Source organism: Rhinopithecus bieti, unplaced genomic scaffold (assembly GCF_001698545.2).
Source record: "Rhinopithecus bieti isolate Rb0 unplaced genomic scaffold, ASM169854v2 scaffold_41836, whole genome shotgun sequence".
Taxonomy (NCBI): domain Eukaryota; kingdom Metazoa; phylum Chordata; class Mammalia; order Primates; family Cercopithecidae; genus Rhinopithecus; species Rhinopithecus bieti.
In genome coordinates, this window is record NW_016817195.1 from 884,460 (window position 1) to 911,756 (window position 27,297).

The following is a 27,297-nucleotide window of genomic DNA, read 5'->3' on the forward strand; positions in this document are numbered from 1 at the left end:
GGGGGGGTTAATTTTTTTTTTTTTTTTTTTTTTTTTTTTTTTTTTGAGACAGAGTCTTGCTCTGTTGCCCAGGTTGGAGAGCAGTGGCGTGATCTCAGCTCACTGCAAGCTCCACCTCCCAGGTTCACACCATTCTCCTGCCTCAGCCTCCCAAGTAGCTGGGACTATAGGCACCCCCCACTACGCCTGGCTAATTTTTTGTACTTTTTAGTACAGACGGGGTTTCACTGTGTTAGCCAGGATGGTCTCGATCTCCTGACCTCGTGATCCACCTGCTTTGGCCTCCCAGAGTGCTGGGATTACAGGTGTGAGCCACCGTGCCCAGCCAGGGGCTCAATTTTTAACATGCAGATGCTGCTGGTTCATGGATCACACTTTGAGAAGCAAGTCTCCAGAACTGTGCTAATGCAGCAGTCACTAGTCACATGTGTTTTCATAAATTTAGATTAATTAAAATGCAATAAAATTTAATATTCAGTTCCTCAGCCACAATAGCCACATTTCAGGTGGTCACTAACCACACATGACTTATGGCTACACTGTTGGGCGGCACAGGTACAGAACATTTCATTATCACTGAAAGTACAATGAGTGCTTCTCTAACCATGTGTGACTACTTAAATTGAAATTAATTAAAATTAAAAGAAATTTAAGAGGTCAGTTCTTCATTCACACTAGCCACATTCCAAGTGCTCAGTAACCACACATGGCAAGTGGCTTCTGTATTGGACAGTGGACGTACAGAACCTTTCTACCATCATAGAAAGTTCTGTTGGACAGGATTGAAATTGCTGTGGAATATAAACTCCAGGAGGGCATGATCTTCTGTCTGTCTTGTTCCCTGCGATCTCTAGTGCCTAAAGCAGTAGAACCCTTCAGTGGACCCTCAAGAAGTATTTGTTGATTTGAATCAAAATGTCATTTACATTTTGGTCTTTCCCCAATAGGTGGGTGTCTCAAAGGCAGAAATTGTGTTTGCTTTTTGTTATATCTCCAACAGCTAGCACAAGGAAGACCATCAATAAACACTTGCTGGATTGAATGTTCAGAACACTTTCAATTTTAAAGGCTACTGAGAGATCAATGTGTGGCAGAATCATATGCAAGCTGAATACCTGGCACAGGTAGAGCCTTTAGACTCTCATCTATGGCTCTAGTCCTCCTTTTTTGTCAGATAGAGACAGGGTTCAGGAACTGCTGCATTTGACACTTTAAGAGAAAAATTGCACAAGTCAACCATAGAAATCAATCCTCCTTATGTCTGAGAGATGCCTGAGATCTCTGATGTGAACAAGTTATCCATGAACAGTCCTTTTCCCCTTTCTGAACAGCACTCCACACTTCCAGGTACGCCATTTCATATAAATACCCTTCATTCTGAGAGAGCAGCAATGTGAGACTTACATGACCGTGTTTCTTTCACATATTTTAGAATATTTTAGAATATTCATCTCCAGCACTTTAATTATGTCTTTCCATAGTCAGCTCTAACTGCTCTATCAAAAAGAAAACACTAAGAGGCAGCACATGCAAAAGTTTGGTTGTGTTCTTTGGACATTGTTTCCCTAGAAGGCTGGCTACTTCTGAATTATCAATGGTACTCATCCTGCTATATTTTTCCGGAAAAAAAAAGTCTGGCTAGAAAATTTTAAGTCAATACAAAAGACACATTTCTCTACTACCACGTTGGAAAAAATATTGTGTTTGGCAAAGGGGAGACGTCTGAATGCCATCAATAAATACCCTCATCTTTGGTCTCAGTAACTAGAACTGAGAAAAAAATTTAGGCCATGAAGTCCTGTCTGTTTCCTAATTCAGATGGGTTATTTATCCCCTTGGCTGTCTCCTATAGCATTTCAATTTACTGGCTGAGTCAAACATCTTTTTTGTCCTTATTCCAGCATCAGTAGAATATCTTATTATTTTACTCTTTTTAGTTGGACAGACTGGCAAGATTTAGAGTGATTTCAATAAAAATTGAGGGCAGATGCAGCACTCAATATTTTTGATAGATAGGGCTCCATTCCCGTTTTGTTCTGTGTCCCAAAGCTAATGTGTCTTTTTTTTTCTTTTGAGATGGAGTCTCGCTCTGTCACCCAGGCTGGAGTGCAGTGGTGCGATCTTGGCTCACTGCAAGCTCTGCCTCCCGGGTTCACACCATTCTCCTGCCTCAGCCTCCCGAGTAGCTGGGACTACAGTCACCTGCCACCATGCTCGGCTAATATTTTGTATTTTAGTAGAGACAGGGTTTCACTGTGTTAGCCAGGATGGTCTTGATCTCCTGACCTCTTGATCCACCCGCCTCGACCTCCCAAAGTGCTGGGATTGCTAATGTGTCTTTTAAAGCTAAATAAAACACCAATTAAGCGAGAATTTCAGGAACACCAGAAGCTTTTGTGAAATGGCATTAACGCTGGGTACTCCTCTACCAAATATTTATATATGTACATATGTATATGTCTATCAATTAACCTATCATCCACCTACCTACTATCTATCTATCTATCTATCTATCTATCTATCTATCTATCTATCATCTATCTATCTCTATCATCTTTTTTATATAAAAACCAGCCCCCAATATAAAATATAAATTATGGTAATACTTCCAAAGAACGTGATTCCTTAACCACTGTTGTTGTCATATCCTCTTATATAGAAGTTAAATAATTCTTCCAAATCCTAATGTAATAATTAGTTAACCAGATCTGATCATATTATAAAGCTAAAGGCAACTCTTTTGCTTTGTGTGTGTAACATGTATGAGGGGAAGAGTTGGTCCCTATTTCTTGGTTAGCTCTTTTGTGATCTGTGATGACTTAGGGTGAAAATTTAACCTAGTACAAGGCCATATCGAGGCCCGGCTATCATAGACTTCTAATTTCAAGAGGAATACTAATGAGAGACATGAAGTTATTATTTTAGAAAGTCCCTGGGAGACAATCTGATTCCTGAGCCATGGGAAATTCGGGGACATTTGGAAGTTGTTATTAAAGAAGTAGAGAATGAATGAACTGTTTGTTCTGAAACTTCTGGTCCATCTTTGCTCTCAGGTTGGAGTGGTGGTAGGAGTTTATAGGAAGGTTGTGAAATGGGCCCTAAATACGTTCTATTATTTATTCTGATTCTGCTAAGACAGAAGAATGGTGGCTAAAAGTAGTTTTCTGGAGGATTAGGTGTTCAGATGTGCATAAATCCTGCTGAAGTGAGCTGCTTGATCCTAACTTGAAGCAGATTCAAACTTATTCTTATACTATGGTATCTTGGAACAAGATAGAGATAATATCTAGAGCTCTTCCACTACATTATCCCTGTGTATTTTATTCATTAAAACTCAAACAACAAAAAGACACACAAGGTTTTTCAGTTATATAAAGCAGTGAGATCAGCAGGTAGTCCCATGTCATATACAAACCGAAATGTGAAGTTTCTAATTACAATCTTTTCAACCAAATTGGATCACTTCTAAAATGCAAGTTAATGTTTTCAAAGTTCAGCTATACGTATTTCTAGTTCATTGACGGACATATGGAAAGAATATGTTTGGGCATAAAAACAAAACAAAATACCCACAAATCTCTCGTTGTTGTGATATTCTCCTTCTAACAAGTGTCATAAAGAACTTCGACACATTTCCCTACACGGCTTTTTGAAATTATTGGACCACATCTATCACAGGGCTGATCTGTAGTTCAGCAACAGTTTTCAAGACAAGCTGATAGCCACTAATAGTTTACATGAGGGGCCTTGGATTCTAACAGAAATAAAATTTAACCTTCTAAATGCCGCACAAGGAGCAGGAAAATTAGGAGGAAATTATGAGTAACGAATAAACATCTACAAACAGATCACAAAGTTTCTGGAGCTAAAATACCCCTACAAATTTGTTAAACATAGTTTATAGTTATGGGGTAATTAAGTCTCTGCATACAGTTTGGAATTCACCTGCCAGGAATGGAGTGGAATATTTCTGTGGCTTTCCATATTGAGGCTGGTTATCTTTCCAGGATTATCTCCAAAAATGTTCTGTGCTCCTGACAAATTAACCTTCATGTTCTGACAGTGGTATTTTCTGCTGGACATTGAGCAATCCATATGTAGTACTGTTGCCTGAGGAGCTCTTTGACACTATCATAGACCCGTATGGAGACACATCTTCTGAAAACGGTGTACAATGTAAGGAGCCAATCTCAGCTAGCACAACTAGTTATTCATCTCCATCAGAAAGAAAGAAAAATAGGACCAAAATATAAAGCACCAAAACCCCAAAATATGGGACTAAAAATCTAGACTGAAACGTGAATTTGTGTTTCGTCAGTCACCAAAGGGTACTCTATTGGCAGTACTATACACATGGAAATAAATACATGAAATTTATGCGACTAAAATAAGAAATGATAACCTTTAAAAAAAGTTTTAAAAGATGCATTTGTTATCCCCATGAGAATTAACAATGCCTCTTAGTTTCAGCCAAAGGAAACTTCCAGGCCTTGCTTGGATCCATGCTACCCACAAGGCTTAGCATTGGGTTCCCAAGCACACGAGAGAGGAGCTTTGCTATGGAGCTGCCGATGTAAAACTTTTGCGTGGGCGGGTGTGGTGGCTCACACCTGTAATCCCAGCACTTTGGGAGGCCCAGGTGGGCAGATCACCTGAGGTCAGGAGTTCAAGACAAGCCTGGCCAACATGTTGAAACCCCATCTCTACTAAAAATACAAAATTAGCCAGGCATGGTGGCACGTGCCTGTAATCCCAGCTACTCAGGAGGGTGAGGCAGGAGAATCGCGTGAATCCGGAGTCAGAGATTGCAGTGAGCTGAGATAGCACCATTGTACTCCAGCCTGGGCAACAGAGTGAGACTTCATCTCAACAAACAAACAAACAAAAACTTTTGCATCATTCAGAAAATCTGATAGAAAGGGTTACTTGTCTTCTTGGCCAGAACAAGTTATTGGCTGTGAAGAATTAGTTATCAGGCTGGGCATGGTGCTTCACACCTATAATCCTAGCACTTTGGGAGGCCAAGGTAGGCGGATTGCCTGAGCTCAGGAGTTTGAGACCAGCCTGGGCAACATGGCAAAAACCCATCTCTACTAAAAATGCAAAAAATTAGGTGGGTGTGGTGGTGCACTCCTGTAGTCCCAGCTACTCAGGAGGTTGAGGCATGAGAATCGCTTGAACCTGGGAGGCGGAGGAGGTTGCATTGAACCAAGACCACGCCACTGCACTCCAGCCTGGACAACAGAGTGAGACTCCGTCTCAAAAAAAAAAAAATTAGTCATCGGTGCCCTTAACCCATAAGGCCAGTGAGTGAAGTTAAAGAAACAGAAATACTCAATGCTCGACACCTGAGAATGTGTGGCTTTTCTTTTGTAAATGCAAAAGGAGTTGTTACATAATATGATCACCTTTAAGATTATTTTGCCACTTGCTTTTGGGACTAAGCACAAGTTTTAAAAGAAAAGGAGATTAATGCTCTCCCGTGGCAGTGTTTGTATTTCTCATTGCCTTCCTGCATGTGATATTTTTAAAAGAAACATTACACATAGGAGCCCCAGGCGAAGGTACCAGGGAAACAATGCCAGCTTGGAAATCCGGAGGAGATTCTGTTTCTCATTATGTGAGTGAGAGGTCATTACTTAAATGTTTCTTTCTCTCTCGTTTTTTTTTTCTTTATATCTACAACCTCTTGATCTTTAGCCCTCTAGCACATCCATGGTCATTATTCTTTGCGTGTTTAAAAATTGGGAAAGTAGAGAAGAGCCAACTGGACTCCCATATCCCTGACTAGCTAATGGAAAGATCTGTTGCTTGGGCACCATTCACACAGATCCACCATTTCATAAATCACGTATTTGCCTGTGTGGTTGTAAAGAGAACAAGAGAAATAGTCTGAATTCTTCCTCTCTAGTTCTTCTACTCAAGCAAGGATTTGCTGAGCAAAATGATGTCTTCAGGGACTTTGCTAAGTGGCAGTGGAGTATGAAAAACCAACATCTGCCTATTGTTAAGGGGTGAGATTGCGAAATGAGGAATTGTACAGTTGAAATCTGGGGCATTTGTGTAGTCACTCTGGAAGTGTGGAAAATGTAAAATTGTACCAAGGTAATTATATCTACTTGGTCTCCATGTCCAAAAGAAAGGCTTTGAGAAGAAATAGAGAAGGCTATTCGTCAGTTGTGACCATTTTCTCCCTTTATCTACTTTCTCATAAATGAAAAGGGCCTTGGTAAGTTTGTTTAAATTTTAAATGTAAACACCCATGAAGAATACATTCATGATGTAAAACCCGTATTTTTAAAAAGTTTTATGTATAGAGGGTGGCTGTGTTCATTAGTGGTTGGAAGAAGACTGGAGAAAAAGGAAGAACCAATTATTGGCTCATCTTTGTAATTAGGAATCCTCTCTCCTGTATCTTTTGCATGTCTCTCTGGAAATGGGCTTAATGAGCTTACTCAGATTCTGGGAGACTCTTGGGGCCCTGAAAAGTCATAAGGACTGTTGACTTTGACTGCAGAGAATGGGATTTAAAAGCCTTCCTCTCTCTTTCTCTCTCACTTCCTAATGGCTGTTACTGTTTAGTTTATTATTACTGTGGACAGATACTTCCACATTCATAACCCTGATGGAATTTGAGGTTTCAAAGAACTTTTCCTCAGTGAGTTGGCAAGTAAAATTCATTTCTTGGCAACTTTAAAGGCTATTTAATTAATCTGACTTGAGCCACAGTGTATTTTGAAAATTATTGACATAGTCTAGTTTTTAGTAAAGGAATATGTTAAATTCAGAAATCTCAGTTATTCTGATCATTCCCATTACAGGTGTGTAGCAATTAGAGTGACGTCAAAGAGTACCCATGTGGGCTGAAAAATCCCAAGATTATTGAGGGAGGGAGTTCCTATACATTTCTCTTTGAGCAAGATTCTGGAGAGTCATGACTGCTGGTTCATGTACACACACATGTGTACACGGTATGTGTCTGTGCATGTATGTACACACAGGAATTAATCTTTGGGAATGCTGGGCAGGGTGCCTCACACCCTGCCCAGCACTTTAGGAAGTCAAGATGGGGAGATGGCTTGAGCTCAGCAGTTTGAGACTAGCTTGGGTAACATGAGGAAACTCTGACGCTACCAAAAAAAATGAAAAAAAAAAAAAAAAAAAAACCTGGTGTGGTGGCAAGTGTTGGTGGCCCTAGCCACTCAAGAGGCTGAGGCAGGAGGATTACTTGAGCCTAGGAGGTAGAGGCTGCTGTGAGCTGTGATTGTGCCACTGCCCTCTAGCCTGGCCAACAGAGTGAGACCCTGTCTCTCACACACACAAAAATCTGTGAAGACACTAGAACAAAAGAACTTGCCATGTTTCCACATGACCAACCTAAAGCAATGACCATGTTAACCTATAGTTGGTATAGTTAATGTTCTGATAATATCAAACAGTAGAGATACATTATTTTACTAACCTTATTAAATATTTTTTTCACGAGTGGGCTCCATGTACTCTTTTGGATGTTAAAGAGCGTCATTCCTTCAAGCCCACCTTGTCTGAGTATATAAAACCCTGCTCAAGGGTCTTCTCTAAGAGGTGAGCCTAAGCCTTGTTCTTCTCTCCCAATAATGTGCTGGACATTATTTCCTTAGTAAGTTCCATCAGGGCAGAACTCCCAGTGATGAAACAGTATCTGCCATCTCTTAAGTTATTAATAAATACTTGTTGGATGAATGAATGAATGCTGTCATACTCTTTTATATTCCACTCTCCCATCCTACCTTACTATATAACATTACTCTTATTTGATTGGAGTTTCTTTGGGATAAGGATATTGTATTTGTTCACTCAGAACTTATCATAAAACTTGGCATAGAGTAAATGGTCAATACATCATTGTTAAAGGTTTTTTTTTTTTGATGGAGTCTCGCTCCGTTGCCAGGCTGGAGTGCAATGGCGTGATCTCAGCTCACTGCAACCTCTGCCTCCCGAGTTCAAGCGATTCTCCTGCCTCAGCCTCCCAAGTAGCTGGGACTACAGGTGCACGCCACCATGCCCAGCTGATTTTTTGTATTTTTAGTAGAGACGAGGTTTCACAACATTGGCCAGGATGGTCTCAATCTCTTGAACTCGTGATCTGCCTGTCTCAGCCTCCCAAAGTGCTAGGATTACAGGTGTGAGCCACCGCACCCGGTCTGTTAAAGGTTTTTAAAAACATAATTGGTACTTCTTGGGCATCTTTTGTATGTGAAGAATGTTGCCACTTCCAGTCACAATCATATGTTGATCATCACATGGGGCAGGATAAAATTTGGATCTACTGATCTCATCAGAGTAAAATACAGTGGTTGAAGGGCTGCAAAGACAAACATTCCACAACACAGAAATGACTGGTTTGGAAATATTTAAGTCAAGAATTTTTTAAAATGACCCTTCCAGGTTTTCCTGTGACACCTGGATGATGCTGATTGCTTATACTTGAATAATAATCTATAGCTCGAAGGCTTCCTTCCTGAGTAGTCTATGTGATCAGCATCTGAGATGCAGGCACTTCCTGGGACAGCTCTGCAGGAGATGCCACAACTGTTCTGTTGACACGCAGGGATTGTGCCTTGTCCTGTTCCCAAATGGAGATGTTTTTGCATCCTGTGTGGTTTAAAATGCAAACTGATTTACTAACTTGAGAGGATAAAAAGGATCTTATAAGATGGACCTGTGACTTTAGGAGATAATGATGCTCTCAAAGAAAAAAGGAGGAATAATAATATCCTGGGTGATTCCTGGATGTGGTGCCCCCAATTCAAGTGTCTATGAGAGTATTTCTTATTTTGGGTAAATGTCTTTTGCCCACCTGGTGGTCATCTGAATGAGACTTGCCTGAGTTGCTCTTTAGCAAAGTGGAGCTGTGTTTAGGCAAGTTTGGTGACAACAAGGACATGGACTGTGGACAAATAATGATGGGCACTCCTCCTACCCCCACACCCCTCCCCACTGCAGAAGGACGGCTTCTGGTGTAAAGATCAAAAAGCAGAAAAGCAAGAGAAAAACTAATTTTGTTACAGATTTTCAGTGTGAACCTTCTAACTGCAACATTTACCTAGTCTTTCAATATTCTTTCTCCCTATTCCACTGTCTAGTCAGCATTACTTCCAATTAGCTTCTCTCTAATCATGATTGCCAGCTATTGAACAAATGCACTACTTTTGGTGACTTCCTTGTGATAATTTAGACACAATAAGCACTTTTATTATATTACTTTTCCCTTGAAAATACTCAATCCTTTCTTTTCATTTTGTATGCTCTAGATATCAAACATCCTGAAAACTTTTTCTAATGAAGTCTGAACAAATGTCAATTTAAGAAGTCATGAACCTCAAGGGTGAATGCATTTTACTTACTTCTAGACTTATTCCAGGATCTTGACAAGAATGGCATGGGACATCCTCAAATTAATGTTGCAAGGTATTTAAGGGTCCTATTGGTTTATGTGAGAGTTGTTTAGGCAGCTAACACAGGATGAGAAAGTCAAAGAAAAATACAGTTAAAATTAGTATCCCTTAACACCTTTTTACTTGCTAAGAATGAAGTTTCCCATTCATCTATCAGTACTTGCTTTTTGCCATATTGATTTCTCAGATGGAAAGGTCTGGGTGGGGAAGAAGGGATCTGGCATTTCACTTTTTCTAACTGACTTAGATCAGGTTTCCATCTTCTCCTTTCAGGTTCTGTTAGGATGGTGCAAAAGCAATTGCAATTTTGCTATTAAAAGTAATGGCAAAAATAATTACTTTTGTACCGATCTAATAGTACTTTAAGACACTTAAAAAATTATAACAAGGAATGGTCAGCATAATTTTGAAGTTTCCTCCAATGTTTGTAACCAGTGCCAAGGTAAATCTATTCATGTCCTTAGCTCTTCATAATTCTGAAATCCCAGCTCTGAACAAAATAGAAGTTTTTTTTGTTGTTGTTATTTATGGTATAAATTAATTTCCTGACAAAACCGGATCTCAACTGATGCAAGGCTATTTATAGTCTATAATAATCTCATGTCATGTGACTATTCAGATCTACTGCTGAAGAAATATTAATATGACTGGTTAAGGGTGATGTCCCAGTGGCTGATGTAGGTATTACAAAACCCACCATAGATAAATTTTGTATTTTTTGGAGACAGAGTCTCACAAGGTTTGGGTTAAGGAATTGAAGACCTGAACTATACTGTGAAAGTAATGTTTTTTCACTTACCTGCCAATTTTAAGCCACAATCATTGGTCCAAAGGAGATGAGAAAACCATCGATGTATCTTCAAGCAGGCAACAGTGGCAATGACCCGCCTTGCTCTGTCCTTCAAAGAAAGTTTTCTGCATACTTTTGAGTGCCCCCCAACCAAACAGCACTCTCCTCTGGCAAGGTTATTAAAAATGAAGCTGAGGCTGATTAAGAACATATTGCTTTATTTCTTGGTGGTAGTAATTTAAGGCTTTCTAGATTCATACAGCACGCAGTGATTTGAACATTAGAATTAAAAAAAAAAAAAAAAACAGAAACAAACAAACAAACAAAAAAAAAACAATGAGCATTCAATTTAGCAGAGCCAGGAAGGAAGCAATGTTTTAAAACAGATAAATTTCCCACTGAGGCCTTTGGTTTGGTCTCTAAAAATCTGCTGGGCTGTTTCCCCAGTAACCTCCACCATAGATTCCCACCCCAAGGGAGAACAGAATGGATGAAGAGGAGACTGGGAGAAAAGGAGAAACTGGCAAGATGGTATGTGTTGGGTAATCAGTGTGAACAGTCAACTTTGTCTCATGCTTGAAGACAGTTTAGGCGATGTGGTCAGGGGTTCATTATCTGGATCTACCTGCTCATTCTCAGAGTATTAAACTAGCTCACTCGGAAAACCCCAGGGCCAAGGATCAGAGACAATTCTTTGTGACACCCAAATCCTGAAACTTCAAATAGGGTCACAAGTCACAGAGCTGAAGAATGCTACCTTCAACTTCTTTCATGGTTCTAAACTCTGTGGCTGTCACTAGATCCTGGCCTAGCTAAATGACTCATTTCCCCCATGGCACAGAGCCTTAATTACACATGTAAGTTGATGATGTTGATTGGATGGGAGGCCATGATGTATGAAAGAAACCTCCTGGGCAGATGCCACCTCATCACACTAACCTCTCCATCCCCCACAGAAGACGCCAGTACGCACAGGAGCCTACAGTAGGAGTGCAGTTGTCAAGGATGTCTAAGTTTGACAAATTCAGCATAACTGGCTTGGAGATGCAGAGGTTCTGCGTTTGGATAATGGGCACTTTGAGAAGGAAATAAATGAGAGGTTTTAACAGTAATGAAGGCGGGGCTTGGCTAGAGAATAATTTGGGAAAGGCCCTGTGTTAATTAACAAAAGACAAGTGAATTTCGTGAAAACAAGCAATGGAATTTCTTCTGGCTATCTGACTTCAGGCAAATGAGGCTAGAATATAGACTTCCATCCAAATAAGATAATTTGAAATTTCATCCATTCAAAATTCATACCTTGTAATGATTTTAATATTCCATTCGAAGGGTCTGGTTGGTGGACCAGAGTCTAAGTCATCTCAGTGTGTTCCCTCTTCCATTCATCTGGTATTTTTGAGTGAACAGAATTTAAACACCTGGAAGTCTGCTTTGCATTCTTTGATGGAAAACACGCAGACAGCCATGGAGGAGGCACACAGGGTGGCAAGTCGCACAACTAAACACTTACAAACTTAACCCCAATAGGCTTCATGTGATGAACTCTGGATGTATAAAGAAATAAATAGATGAGAAGAGGCCAAATGCAATCTGAATGACAAAGAACCAAGGCATCTGTCTCTGCCAGCTGTAGGACAGATGTGCCTGAAGCATGCCAGGTGTGCAAGGCAAGGGATTAGAAAAACTTTTGAAGATATGTGTTCCCTTGGGCCTTGCTTGTTAATTAGAAATTGCAAGGGCCTTTACTCCTATTTGAAAACGCTGAGTAAAAGCAACTGAGGGAGGATCTGGGCTTTGCTGTGATTAGGCGTGCTGGTGCCTCACTAGGATGGTGCGGAGGGGGGAATGCAGAAAGTATTTGTGTACAGAAACGACAGCATCCAGCCTGGCAAAAGAGGATGTGAGGAGGTGGGAGAGGAAATTCTCCCACTGAAACACACAGGGAAGTGGGTGATTTGCAGCCAAAGGACATACAGGACCCTTTGTGCACTGATGTTGGCCCTGCACAATCTCCTGAAATCACGCCTATCCTCAGAATCAATTCTCCTGGAAGAGGAAGATGCCTGGGTGCTTCTATGCCAAGGTGGTTCTGTGTATGGGCATCTCTGTTCCCTCAATGCTATAATGGACATGAAGCTAATCTTTGGGCTGTGTGACTTCTGACTCGGTGCTGGAAGCTGCAGCCCAGAGCAGTGAATTGCTTTGGCCAAGGTCACAGTCATTGACAGAGCCGGGGGAAGACTGCATGTCTTTCCCCAGCTGTTTGCCGTAATGAATTTTTAAAAAAGACCTGAAAAGTATTTTGCGTATGCAAAGTGCTATGATATTGAGTTGACCAGAATGCCCATGGTTGTGGGATTGAAGAGGGTGACTTAGGTCAATGAAGCAGTTTAGAAAGGAGGTCTGGAGAGCACTGTGATTCTGATGATGGGTCCTGGCTGCTGCTTTAGGAAGGGAGGGTGTGGCCTTAGAGAGGGGTTTGGAACTGTGGGGGTGTGGCCTGTGTGTGACGGACAAGGCAGCCTCGGGGCCTGAGTGGAGGAGAGTAAGCCCCTTGCTCAAGGAACCGTGATCAGCCTGCTGTATATCTTTCATGAGAAGAGAAACTTCCTACAAATGACCTGACCAAAATGCCTGTTCACTGTTTGCCTTGCTTCGTTTCTTTGGCCTCTGTTGCCCAGGAGAAATGAGGAAAAATAAAGGCCAGATTCCTAATAACCTTCCTGGAAGAAAGAGCTGCTATGAGTCGGTGTCGGTGCTTACATAAGCTGCTTTTAAAAAACATTTGCTTTGTTCAGGTTTGTGTGAATACAACGCCAGATGAACTCTGTCCCTTCAGAAGAAAGCCGGGTTGGTGTGCTCAATGACACAGCGCTTGCAGTGGCGTTTGACAAAGCGCAGGGCCTCCACGGAGACCTCGCAGTCCTGGACATTCAGCGTCTGGAGGTCAAAGCAGTTGGCGGCCACGATCTGCAAGCCCTGGCCGGTGATGCTCTCGCAGGACTTGAGGCTGAGCCGCTTGAGGTTAAAGCAGTTCAGGGCCAGGCACTCCAGGCCCGTGTCGGATACCAAAGGGCATTTGCCGATATCCAGGGACTTGAGTTTGGTGCAGTTCTTGGCGAGGTACTCCACGCCGTGGTCCGTGATGCCCTCGCAGCCCCTCGCGTTGAGGTAGCGCAGCTTGCTGCAGTACTTGGCCACATAGCGGATGCCCACGTCTGTGACCCGGCCGCAGTGCGCGATGCTCAGGTACCGCAGGCGGGACTCCAGTTTGGCGATCTCCCGCAGGCCGAAGTCGCTGACGAAGCGGCAGTCGCTGACGCTCAGCTCCTTGATAGAGGCGCAATAGATCACCAGGTAGCGCAGTCCCTCGTCAGTCAGGCGGACGCAGCGGCGCAGGTAGAGGTGGGTGAGCTGCGTGCAGTGTGCCGCGATGGTGTGCAGGCCTTCGTCCTCCAGCACGAAGCAGTCCGTCATGTCCAGGTAGCGGATGGAAATCTGTTTGCCATGTAAGGGGGACAGTTTAATGGAGGCCTCCCGTGTCAAGCTGATGCAGGTCACTTTGGAGCACCCTGCACAAAGAGACAGAACACAGGCTCAGAGCAACCTGCGAGCAGGGGAGCCACGCCCGGGGATTCCCTGGGGGATTCCTGACCCTCGCCCAAGTCTGGGTCCGAGGCTGACGTTACCCCTTCCTGTCTTGGTCTCTAAGAGAAGAAAAGCAAGAATGGGTTCCCCATATTTATCTGATTATTTAACTACATTATTTCTATTATCTGGGCTTAAGGGGATTGGATCAGAAAAACCACGGTTCCAATTTTCCAATTCCTGATCTGTCGTCTGTCCCTGCTTGCCTGACATTTAGCAAATCAATCCTTCTGAGTATTTCCTTTGTCTTAAAATAGGAAGGATCACATTCCCTGGGAGGCAGCTGGGATGGAGAAATGAGAGGATGTGTGTAAATATCTTGCCTTGGCCCTGGAAAGTTCCAGGAGCTCAGTAAAAGTGAGTTCTTGCGCTGCCGTGGTTTGGAAGCTCCCTGGTCCAAAGTGAGGTATCAAAGACAAAGCTCGGGCATGTACCTTGGTTTAGCAGAAAGAGCACTGGGTTGGGAGTCACACCTGGTTCAGGCAGGAGGCTTAACGTTGCTGCTTCTCAGAACTGTCCTTTATGCAATGGGAATGAATAGGTGGTGAGCCGACATTTCAGATATAATGAGGATGCAACGAGAGAACAGATATGCATGTGCTCTGAAAACGCTATGGGAAGTGAATATATTAGTCTAGCAAGGTGACCTTCTGTCAATTGAACAGACCTTCTGAGTCAATTCAACCCTCTTTAGCTGAGAAAGAACAACTGTGTTATCTGGATTGTTGCTGTAGCCCTTGAACCAGACTCCCTTGCCTGCCCTTAGCTCCTACAGTCAATTGCCCACACCCCTATCTGCCAGAGGCGTCTTGGAAAACGGAACTGGAAGCTTGCCCCTGTGCAAAGCCTCAGGATGGCGCCCGTTCACTCCAAGTGTCCTTGAACCAGACTCCCTCCCCTGCCCTTAGCTCCTACAGTCAATTCCCCACACACCTATCTGCCAGAGGTGTCTTGGAAAATGGAACTCGAAGCTTGCCCCTGTGCAAAGCCTCGGGATGGCGCCCGTTCACTCCAAGTGTAAAATCCAGAGTCTAACAGGGCTCCCAAGGATCTGCATCCCGGGGCTCTCTGACGGCATCTTTTACCTCATTCTTCCAACCCCACTGGCCTGCTTGCCATTTCCCGGACACCACAAATGCTCTCCAGCCTCTGAACACTGGAAATGGCTTCCCTTAGCCCTCCCCACTTCCCTAGGTCTCAGAGCCAATCTCAGTTTATTGAAAAATTTGTCCCCAACCATGCTTATATAAAGTAGCATCCCCTGCTTCCCTCCCCTTTATTTTCAGGAGTCTTTAACCCTGGGTGGCATTATATATTTATTTATTCACTTATTTATTTGCTGTCTTCTCACTCTGGAATGTAAGTTTTGAGAAAAGGGACTTGGGGCTGTTGACTGCTGTCTCTTTCATTCATGGTTCATAGCTGGTGCTAAGTATCTGCTGAATGAATGAGTGGTTTATAGAGGGAAAAGAGTCTTCCATAAGAGGATCAGATGAGATCATCCAACTTCCAACATTTAAGTGTCTTCAGGACTTTGACCTTGGCTGAAGTATACCTACATTGAAAAACAGTTGTCTGTTTTATAGTTCATGATAATGTCTTTTATTTGTATTGAAACACGAAGTTCACAAAGGGCTTTTATAAACATTTTCTTACCTGATTGTTAGAACAATATTAATGCTCAGGAAGGTATCTTTAGATGCCTCTCTAAACATCGTTTCTAATCTCCTAAAAAATATGTGTGCATAAGTTATATATGTACATACTATATGTTATAATTTATATATTTATATATAATAAATGAAACACTCATTTCATGGTATATATAAGTTCTCTATACATTACTTTATAAAAACATGTACAGTATATTTATAGTATATTAATATAACTAATACCCATAGTCTATAAATATTAGGTTAGTGTAAAAGTAACTGCGATTTTTGCAATTAAAATAGCAAAAACCGACTGGGTATGTTGGCTAATGCCTGTAATCCCAGCACTTTGGGAGGCCCAGTCGGGTGGATTGCTTGAGCCCAGGAGTTCAAGACCACCCTGGGCCACATGGCAAAACCCTGTCTCTACTGAAAACACAAAAATTAGATGGGCATGGTGGTGCGTGCCTATAATCCCAGCTATTCAGGAGGCTGAGGCATGAGAATCGCTTCAACTTGAGAGGCGGAGGTTGCAGAAAACCAAGACCGCACCACTACACTCCAGCCTTGGTGACAGAGCAACACTTGATCTCAAAATAAATAAATAAATAAAAGACAAAAACTGCAATTACTTTTGTACCAACCTAATACTTTATAAATAAATGTATATTTTTATGTATTTCATTCTACTACCGAGGCTGTATGTATATTTTTCATTTTCTCTCTGCTCTTCTCCAATCTCTTGGGCAGTTCTACAGCTAGGTGCCTCATTTCCGACACTTCTGCACCTTGGCTGTTTCACGCAATATCCAAGGCTTCACAGCAGCCTCATAATAGTGCTAACAAGGACCTTCCTCCCACCTCCTGGTAGGCTGCCCAGGAAACTCTTAGGCACTCAGGCCCTGGGAATAATGAGGTTCAAAAGCCACGTGCTACCAAGTCAAAGAATTTCAGGAAGGAGTGAAGCACACACTCCAAAATGGAGAAGAAAACAGCTTGTCAGAGGCAGGTCACACTGTTCCAGTGGGCTTTGTGGTTTTGCAAAAGGTCCCTTTTAGCTTTGCAATTTCCCTTTGTTTCGAGTTTCTTTCTTGAGGCTGACTGTAATCCTGCTTGCACTGAATTTGTTTGTCTATAGTAGTGATTGGCCATCTGTGACGTCTGTGACACCCATAAAGCCACTTTGTTTTTCAAGATCATATGATAACCTTCGCTCCTAAACTTTTGGTTCTAGTTTCCTTTCTTTAAAAACAAGATTAGCAAAATCTGCTACACTCCAGGGAAGATAATATATTCGGTCTAGGAAAATGTATACTTTGCTTTTGAAACTGAATTCCAAATTTAATGAAATACTTGTTCAGTTCAGTTTTGGTAAAGAGACTATTTTATAGGCTTGTATTATTTTAGATCAATAATTTTAGATTTTAAATTTTGCCCAAACTCTTACAGATTTGCTAGGTTTGGGTTGAAAAGAAAGTAAATTGGTTCATGGCTCAGCAGGTATTATTTATGATTAGTTCACACATTCAAACATTATAGACATGGAGAGAACCTTAGAAATCATCTAAAACAAACATCATTTTTTAAAGATGAAGCATTGCAGGCTCAGTGAGATTATATGACTTGTACAACCAGACTACAGATAAGTTTCTTGACTCCTCATTCCAAGACTTCAATTTAGAAAGGGAGGTAAGAAATGACTATGATGTACCATAGAGTTGATAAATTACACAAGAGATATACAGTAGAAAATGAAGTGAACATTCAGACACTGAGCATCCAGGGGTCTTTGGAAACTTGGAAGCCACGAAGGCATGATTTCCAAAGGGGTCCTTGAAAGAGAGAAATAATTTGGATGCATAGATGTGGAGTGAAAAACAATTTGTATATACATTAATAGATATGGGGTCCAGGTAGTAAGATAATAGACAAATTCCAGAGAAAGGAAAGCAAGGGGCAAGTCCATGGGGGGCTCAGGGTATCCATGAGGTGAAATTTAGGGTGTCTGAAAGGATTTAATCAAAACCAAGGCAAGAATCATCTCTTGGGATGAGATCAGGGGCCTGCTTTGACATCTAGGGTAAGTATATAAATATTATTCAATAGGGAATAGATAACATAGGTTGAACAAATCTGTGCGGTCTCTTCAATTAGTCCCAGATTTCATTTAGCTTTCACAAATATGCTCTTTATTACCACTTCCTCTCATTATTAGGGTGATATCTCTACCTCTTCTGGGGTGTAAGATGGTTAAATCAATGAGGAGCAACTACTGACTTCCAGGCAGGTTAATAACAAGGACAATACAACAATGACAATGACAGCTGTGATTTATTGAGTGCCTACTACATGGTTCTCATCAGAGCATGTGTTTGAGAACTTAACAAGTCTTAACTCACTTAATCCTCCCAACGACCTCATTTTTACTGATGAGGAATTTTTAACTGTTGCACTACAGCTTCCTAAATGCTTGCTTACAGTATTAACCAAAAGGAACTTTAAACCTTTTAGAAGCCAAAATGACCATTTAAAACTTTGAGACGACTCTGTTCACTTAATTACAATGTCATAAAAGTGCAAAAATGAAATATGACATATTTCCACCCTTATAAAGCTCAAAGCTCATCATGAGTTGAGAATTGCAAGTCCATCAGTGCTCTAGCTTTCTGTACCCAAAAGACAGACACCCAGAAAAAAAACCCTTAGCTCACTGGGGGCGAGGCAGGGAAGGCTACATTCAGGGGATGCCTGACTGAAGGTTAAGCAATGAAAAGTCTGTTCAGAGTTCTCAAGGAGGGGCAGTAGGCAGAGGAGGAAGAGGCACACAAGCCAGAGAGGCATGCACACATCTCTGTATGCAGAGACAGGATGTGTTTGGGGACATGCAGATAAGATGGTTCTACAGAAGGGATCATTGAGTGTATGCAGGAAAGAGATGAAGTTTGCACCTAAGAAGAGCATCTTATGAAGGCTGTTACATGCTCTGTGAAGGAACTTGAATTTTTCCTGTAGGTCATAGGGAGCAATTATTGGAGGTTTCATGCAGGACAGTGAATGGTTAGACTTGTAGTTTGAAACAATTCCTCTGGAGGCAATGGAGATGGGTATAAGAAAGAGTGGTTGGGGAAGCCTGCATCCAGGCAGTCAGAGATGGACTCAAGGCACTGGGGAAATAGAGTCACCTGAACAGGATTCTACTGATTGGGTAGGATTAGAAGGAGAAACAAGGATGACTCCAGGTCTCCAGTTAGAGAGGTTCTTTCTGAAGCAATATTATTTTTAACACTTATGACATTTTATATTTTGAAAACTGGTTGAACAAACCTATGGGGTTTCTTCAGTTAATTCCAGATTTCATACAGCTTTCACAAATATGTTATTATCCATTCCTCTCGTTATTGCAATATATTCATCAATATAGTGCATTGATGTTTAATGCTACTATCAATAAAAGGTAATATGTGATAATGACAAAACAATACAGTTGTAGTCATTTTCAGTGACTTTAAAGATAGCTTCCCAGATAAACATTTTCTGCATGCTAGGGATGGGATAGGCAGTCTCATCTCCTTTGGGAGAATTAAGCTCTAGACCAGTGATGAGTCTTCCAAAGTCAAGTTTACTGCCACTGAGAATGTGGCCACTATCAGAGCCCAGCTGTAAAACTAAAGAGAACCAGGCATAATGAAATCAACTGTGGTAGCTCTCTGGCCTCTCTGCATCAACATAACAATTTCCAGATGCCCCCAGAACAGGAGGGCACCCTTAGTAGGTGCTGATGACAAATCCATCCTCATGGCCTGTTGAGTCTTTCAAGACCATCTATCTGAAACTTTCTCCCATATGTGGGATTCTGTGCTCTTAACCTGGTGAGCTGCAGATTCCGTCATTTTTATCTCTATGTATATAGATCACTATTGTCATCGGGAGACATGAGGGGAGGCTACACAAATATATTTGAACTTTCAAAATAAGCAGGTTAACATACAGGACAGATATCAAGGCTTAATAATGGTTAGTCAAGGGGCCAGGCAGGATCACACAGGCTAGAAATGCAAGAATTTCCATCCCAAATAGCAAAAGTGGTTTCTGCATTTCTGAACTTCAAAAGGACCCTCCAAAAGAGGGTACAATTAGTTGCAGTCTGTATTAAGAGTGCATGGGAAGCACCTTTAACAAAGATAGGGATTCCAAAACTGAATCATTTTCTAATCTAAGAAAATAAAATAAAATGAAATGTTTATAAAATGCTCCAATTCTTAGATGTTAAAGAACCCAGTCCTTTGTCATTTTTTTTTTAAATGAAGAGGAAACACATCTAGAAAAGCTGTGAATTTTCCTAAATCACAAAGTTTTGAAACTTGTTTCCGCCACATCACAACATTTTCTCTTTCCAGAATTCCTTGGAGGAAAAATGTAAGAAAACCTCGTGGTTTCCTGCTTCTTGATGCCACTGGCTACTCATGACAAACTGAACATATGGCTGCTATGGTTTTGTCTTGAAGCCAGCTGAAGTAGAGGAGCAGCGAGTTGCTCTCTAGCACGGAAAACAATCTGCAAAAAGTAATGGGCTGTCATCTGAAATATTTTCAGATGTTGGCTTTTGAAAGAGAGAGCAAGCTGAGAGCCGGCTTTAGCTCGGATTTTGTTGGAGGGCATCACTGGCCTCAGATGCTTGTAAATCCCAGATTCTGTTTATTCACCCATCATAGTGGTTTTTACTTCTTGACCCCTCCCCGAAACTCCCTGAGGTTGCTGGTCGTGCTGTTGGTTTTTTTTTTTAAGTCCCTGATGCATCTTACATATTGCAGCCTCTCGAATGTCCATTTTTTGACTAGGCAGCAAATGAGATAAGAAGGGGCTGTTAGTCCAGCCAGATCATGTCTGGCGCCTAAGTGTGAGTCTGGGCTTTAATTCTTCCTGCCTGAGAGAGGTTTCCAAGCAAAGCAGCCATGCTGGGATTTCCTTCGACTTTTTTTATTTTTATTTTTTCCAGAGACAGGGTCTCACTCTGTCCTCCAGGCTGGAGTGCAGTGGTATGATCATAGTTCACTGCAGCCTCAAACTCCTGGGCTCAAGTAATCCTCCTGCCTCAGTCTCTGAGCAGAATAGCTGGGACCACAGTCTCATACCACTGTGCCCGGCTAATATTTCCAGTTTTTGTGGAGAGAGGGGTCTCACTTTGTTGCTCAGGCTGGTCTCTAACTCCTAGTTTCAAGTAATCCTCACGCCTCAGCCTCCCGAAGTGCTGGGATTACAGGCATGGGCCTCTGCGCCCGACTTCCTTCAGTTTTTAAAAGAACTAAAGATTTAATTCAATGGACCTTGCCCTTGCACTATGTAATTGAGAATGTGCTTGAGAAAAGATGCAGGATTAACCCAGAGGTAAGGAGAATGCTGGTGAAATCTAAGGAGACACTACAAAATGGCAAGTGATTGTGAGCACAGCCCACAGCTGAGTGTTTTACCACCCACAGTGTGCACCGTCCGGCCCATGGTATGAAAACACTTGAGGTCATATTTACAGCTTGGACACAGATTCCAGGCTCCAGGGACCAACAGTAAGCGGGCTCAAGAGTAGTTTCTAAGCTAACTGTGCTTGAGTTAGCCCTTTGTTTCCTATTTCTCCACAATTAGATACCCTGTTTGTGTTATTTATGGTTGCTCTGAAGTAACTGTGAGAGTTATGAAGAGTAAAGACATTTAAAAGTCATACTAACCTCAACTCCCAGGCAAAATGTGCTAGAATTCCCCTAAGAACTCCCCTAAGAAGTGGACATTATTTGATGAAAGGGGAACTTGTGGCCTGCAGGGTCATGATTCCATAGAGACAGTTTCTCTGCAAAAGCCAGCCTCCCTACCACCCCCTCCCTCATCTCTGATGGCTTGCAAGAAGAGAACCTTCCGGTGGTGGCATTGTAGGATGGTGCACCAGGAGGGCCCATAGCTGGTAGGTCAGTGTCCATTTACCTGACACATCCAGGTGCTCCAGATTGGGGCAGAGGGACACCACGTCAAAGACGGCCTCGTTGGAGATATTGTAACAGCCTGAGACTTCCAGTCGCCTCAGTTCGGGGCAGCACTGGGCGATGGTGTACAGCCCTCGGTCTGTGAGCCGCCTGCAGCCACTGACAGTAACGGTTTCCAGCATGAGACACACGTTGGGGGTGTCCTGGCAGAGTCTGCGGGTCAGCACCTTGAGGGCGCGGTCCACGTTGATGGTCTCGCCCGTCAGGCGGATAGTCCTCCAGAGCCGCGGGTCCCAGGCTAGGTTGTACCAGCGGCGGCACACGCGCGCGCAGCGGCACAGCTGGTTGGTGGGCAGGAAGGAGAAGATCTGCACCATGGAGTGGTCTGGGAGCCGGTCTATGCTGGCCTGCTCCTTCTGGGGTCTGGAGGCCAGCCGGATGAGCGGGTGTGTGAGGCGGGTCGGGGGCGGGGAGTGGACCATGGCCACCGTCTCCCCAGTGATGGAGGACGAGGAGGTGGACGAGCCCCTTCCATTCTGAAATCCTGGCAGATTCGGTGGACATATCAGGGCTGGGCTGGGCGTGCTCAGTGTGCGCATGCTCAGGTCGGAGTCTGGCAAAGGACAGAGAACAAAGGGTTAAGGATGACGGCCTCAGCAGAGCCCCAGGGAGGCAGCAAAAGCACGGGTTTCTTTTTTCTTTTCTTTTTTTAAAAGATCTTTTGCCCAGGCTTTAGTGCAATGGTGTGATCTCGGCTCACGGCAACCTCTACCTTCTGGGTTCAAGCGATTCTCCTGACTCAGCCTCCCGAGTAGCTGGAATTATAGGCATGCGCCACCACACCCGGCTTTTTTTTTTCTTTCTATTTTTAGTAGAGACGGGGTTTCACCATGTTGGCCAGGTTGGTCTCAAACTCCTGACCTCAGGTCATCCGCCCACCTTGGCCTACTAAAATGCTGATATTATAGGTGTGAGCCACCGCGCCCGGCCAGCACAGGTTTCTTTCTTAGAGAAAACATTCATGGGGGCAACATTCTCATTCCACAGATGTCCTCCCCGGGCCGACTCCTGTCAATGCCATCCCAGAGGACCAAGCACATGCACGAGTCGCCCATTCCAGAAAGCGCCAATTCCCCGTGGTCTACACCAGGAGTAGGCAGACTGCAATGAACAGGGTCAGATATTAAATACTGAGGCTTTGCAGGCCACGGGCTCTGTCCCCCTTGCAACGACAAGCCCTGCCATTGTTGTGCAAAAGCTACCATGAACAATGTGTAAACAAAGGAGAGTGGCTGTTTTAGTAAAACCTAACTTATAAAAGCAGACCAGCTGGACCAGTCCCTGTCCAGACCAGGGAACAAATCCCATCAGGCCATAGTTTGACTACTTCCAGTCTACACAAACTGGGATTATGGAAAGGAAACAACTTCAAAGTTTCATTGTTTCTATTCTGGAGAAACCTCATATATTAGATACACAAACTGGTTTACCTCCCTAATTATATTTTGGTTAAATGGGTGATTACGTTGTATTTACAAATGAGGGGAGTGAATTTCAGAAGACAGGAAGACTAGTGAGTCGGCACCGAGGACACCTGCTGCCCTGGCGCACTTCTCCCAGTGTCTGTTCCCCTTTCTGCTGATAACAGTGCCCCAGACTAGGGGAGCCAATGAAAGGCCTCTGCCAGATCAGGCATTACACAGGGCATTTCCAGTCCTTGGGTAACTGGAAACATAGTTATTTTTTCTTCTTATTAACAACCTCCCCTATGCATTTGAATAGTATGAGCCATATTGTATTCCTTGGAACTAGAAAGATCGCTGATAAGGACACAGAAGTTTTAAAATTTGTGAGGAATTAAGAATTCTTTAGAATACCACTTCAAGAAGTAGACTCATTTCCCCTTTTTCTCAATATACACAGAAGAAGAATTTAGTCTTTCTCTCTAAATACAATTATATAGTATATATTTTGGATATATATGATATCCAATGTATATTATATATAACCATATACATGGTATTATTAGCATATATATCCAATGTACATATTATTAGATTCAATATAAATTTATATCTACATAATATACATTGATATTATATAATATCTATTAAATAATATACTTAATAATACACATTAGATATTATATACAATATACACTGGATATAGTAATACATTTATACATTGGATATATGTGGTAATAATACAATGTATATTATATATAACTACATACATGGTATTATTACCATATATATCCAGTGTATATATGTCTTATTAGATTCAATATAATATAAATTTTATATCTACATAATGTACATTGATATAATATATATTATATAAATAATATACTTAATAATACACATTGGATATTATATACAATATACATTGGATATAATAATACATATATACACATTGGATATATATGGTAATAATACCACATCTATGGTTTTATTTAGGAGTAAATGTATTTTCTCTGTTAATATATTTATATATTTTATATATTTTACACACATACATATACCCACACACATGAAGATGCTCCTCAACTTACCATGGAGTTTTTGGGCCATAAGCCCATCATAAATTTAAAATATCCCAGGTTGAAAATGCATTTAAAACATCTAATCTGCCAAACGTCATTGCTTATCCTAGCCTACCTTAAATGTGCTCAGAAGGCTTACAATAGCCTACAGTAACAAAGTCATTTAACACAAAGCCTATTTTATAATGAAGTGTTGAATATCTCATGTGACTTATTGAATACTGTACTGAAGGTAAAAAACAGGATGGTTGAATGGGTACTCAAAGTACAGTTTTTACTGAATGTGTATCACTTTTGTACCATCATAAAGTCTGAAAATTATACTTAAGCCATAGTAAAATCAGGAACTATCTGTATAGGTATGTATCTATATATACATACATATCCACACACAGAGAATTTATCTTCAAAATACATATTTCCTCATCTATAAACTGAGCTGAGCTAAACAATTTCTAAGTCATTTCCAGCTCTAATTATAGTTCTCAAGATTTAAACAAAAGCTCTATGCTTATATGCTTTTGCATATTTCATACCCTGGAAATTAACACTCATACCATCTTCTCAAAGAACTTCCAGCAATAACACACAAGACAAAAATTTCTGAGACCTGAAGTCTCCCCCTGCTTGTAGTTTTCTTACAGATTTCCTTTTTCTATTGCTGCAATTTTTCTCTTCAGTTACTTCTTTATAACCTAACACCGAGAATGGCTTATGTGTGTCCACACTCTGCTCATGGAGCATCTTTGAATTATGTGCTGCCCCAACCTCCCATGTTAGCCAAGTCTTGAAATACAAACACCTTTCCTGAGTGGCTGCAAGTGTCATCTCCTTTAAGAAGTTTTCTTCCTGTCTTTGAGATAGGATCCCTTCCCTTGTGAAGCCCCCACCATTTGTTATACAGACATTTGTGAATTTATCTTTTCCTAATGTGGTTGATTGTATTATTTTTGACATATTAGCATTTCTATTCAATTCAAGACATTTGCGCACCTGCTATATATTTTCCTAATTTTGCATCCCTCCCTGTGTCCCCATATCCTTTGTCATATACTTTGCAGTTCACCTCAGAAAGAGATATTTCCTTATTCTAGTGACATAGAGCTTGTCCATGTGACTTGCTTTGGCAGAAAATGTTAGAGGAAAGCCATTTGTGCAGTTGGGGTTGACCTCTCAATCTTCTACCATCACAATGAGGAGAACATGCCTTACTAGCCCCTTGCAGGTGTAGTGGCTCATGCCTATAATCCCAGTACTTTGGGAGGCTGAGGCGGGTTGATCACTTGAGGCCAAGAGTTTGAGACCAGCCTGGCCAGAATGGCAAAAACTTGTCTCTACTAAAAATACAAAAATTAGTCAGGTGTGGTGGCACACCTCTATGATCCCAGCTACTCAGGAGGGTGAGGCACGTGAATTTTTGCTTGAACCCAGGAGGCAGAGGTTGGAGGTTGCAGTGAGCTGAAATCACATCACTGCACAGTGAAACTGTAAAATAATAATAATAATGATGAGAGACCCGTGAAGTAGACAGAACTTCCTCCAATCTGTACCTTACAGACAAGCTCAACCAAGGCCAGCTTGGTTCAGCCAATACCCAGATGAACCACAGATGCATAAACAATGTTTTTAAACCACTGAATTTGGGGGTGATTTTTTTACACAGTATTACTGTGGCAACAGATGATGGACCTACCTTCTACGACAGTAAAAACTCCTTTGAGACAAGGATTACATCCTTTCCTTGTTTCTGTCCCGGCAGCACCTGTCATTGTTTATGATATATAGTAGGTGCACAACAAACATCTTGAATTGAATGGAAGTATACGTTAAAAAATAATTCTAGCTTGGCATGTATTTTTCTATCCCAGGTGGTATACATGCTGCATTTTAAATCATTCATAAGAAATCATACTTCCCTTTGGTAATCATCTAGAATGAATAGCAAATCTTTAAGGAAAATCTCAAATATAAAACAATTTTGGACTTCAAAACTGCCATCCAAGTTACCATGGTACCCACCTTCATTACTATGGGTACTCAGAGAATTATCGCGGAAGCCAGTGTTTCTCAGAGGCAGGTGAACAACTTATTTCAGGCCAGGAGGGAAAGACAATCCTAGGCTCTCAGCTCTCACATTTTAGCAGCTGTGAGGGTGCTGAACTCCCTCTCCTGCCTGCCTAGGTTTTATTCATCTGGAAGGAGAAGACACTACCTGCCTAGAGGTGGGCCCTGAGGAATGAAAGATACTTACCCTGTGCGTGGGGGCAGAGGGGAGAGGGTGAAGTGGATTTCTAAAACCCGCCGCTCTTTCATACTCCAAGCACTTAGGAAAGCTGGATGCTGCTTTTACCAGAAGACACACCAAGAGTCTCTGATTCCTTCCTGCTATTCCTACAGCAGGCCAACAACCTCAGAGAACTTTTGAAAAGATGATACAATTTGTCTCAATTAAATAAATAGCACTTGATAATTAAAAAAAAAATGACAAATAAAAACTACAGAGATGTATACCTAGAAGCTGTCACAAAATATCTTTTCTTGATATTTTCCACAAACACATTAAATGTATTTCCAAATTTAAAAATATACATATATATGTATTTACATTTGAAAATAAATTTTATGATGGATAAACTATGCACAGCTTGTCATACAATGTATTTTACCCTTTGATATCAGGAGCTATTTACTGTCACGAGATATTATTATAAAGTGTACCAGAATATGTCTCTATAGCAGGAAAATAAAGCATGGCTTCAAATTCAAAACAAGGACTATTCTACCTCCCACATAGTATATTTCGTTTACAGAAGAGGATGTAGAAAGACCAAGTGTACTCTTTGTATACAATTCTTTTCTCCTATGTTTCTTTCAGAAGACTGGTAGCTAAATGGACATTGGCAATAGCTGCTAATTCTTTTGAGAGTAGAAACAGGGAACCTGATGCAGGGGTACCAGCACACACACTCAGAGAGGAGAACATCAGAGGCAAATATTAAGATGACAGAGGTAGAAGAATGCTGTAACCCTCCTCCTGGTCTTATGACGCTGCAATACAAACAGACGCAGAGAGAAAGCTGACTATATTTGAACTTAGATTATGGATTTAGAATATTTTGTAGGTATGAACACTTTCACGCCTGAATATCTATTCCAAGTGAATTTCTACCTATCTGATGCCTTGGGGCAAAACTGTCATTTATCTTAGTAGTAAGGATATGCATTGGGCTAAAATACAGTTTAGCAGTAACACTAAGGG

The 27,297-nt window shown here is 41.6% G+C and overlaps 1 protein-coding gene across 1 annotated transcript in view; it reads right to left on the reverse strand.

Annotated features, from left to right (window-relative positions):
- Nucleotides 1-10,446: 10,446 nt before the first annotated feature.
- The window catches only part of FBXL7 (F-box and leucine rich repeat protein 7), a 327,250-nt gene continuing 310,399 nt past the window's right edge, over nt 10,447-27,297 (reverse strand). Inside the window, exons 2-3 of the mRNA XM_017855948.1 lie at nt 21,498-22,109; nt 10,447-13,799 (exon numbers count right to left, since the gene is read on the reverse strand). Of these exons, the coding sequence (XP_017711437.1) occupies nt 13,063-13,799; nt 21,498-22,095 (1,335 nt within the window). The 5' untranslated portion in view covers nt 22,096-22,109 and the 3' untranslated portion in view covers nt 10,447-13,062. The remainder of the gene's footprint in view (nt 13,800-21,497; nt 22,110-27,297) is intronic.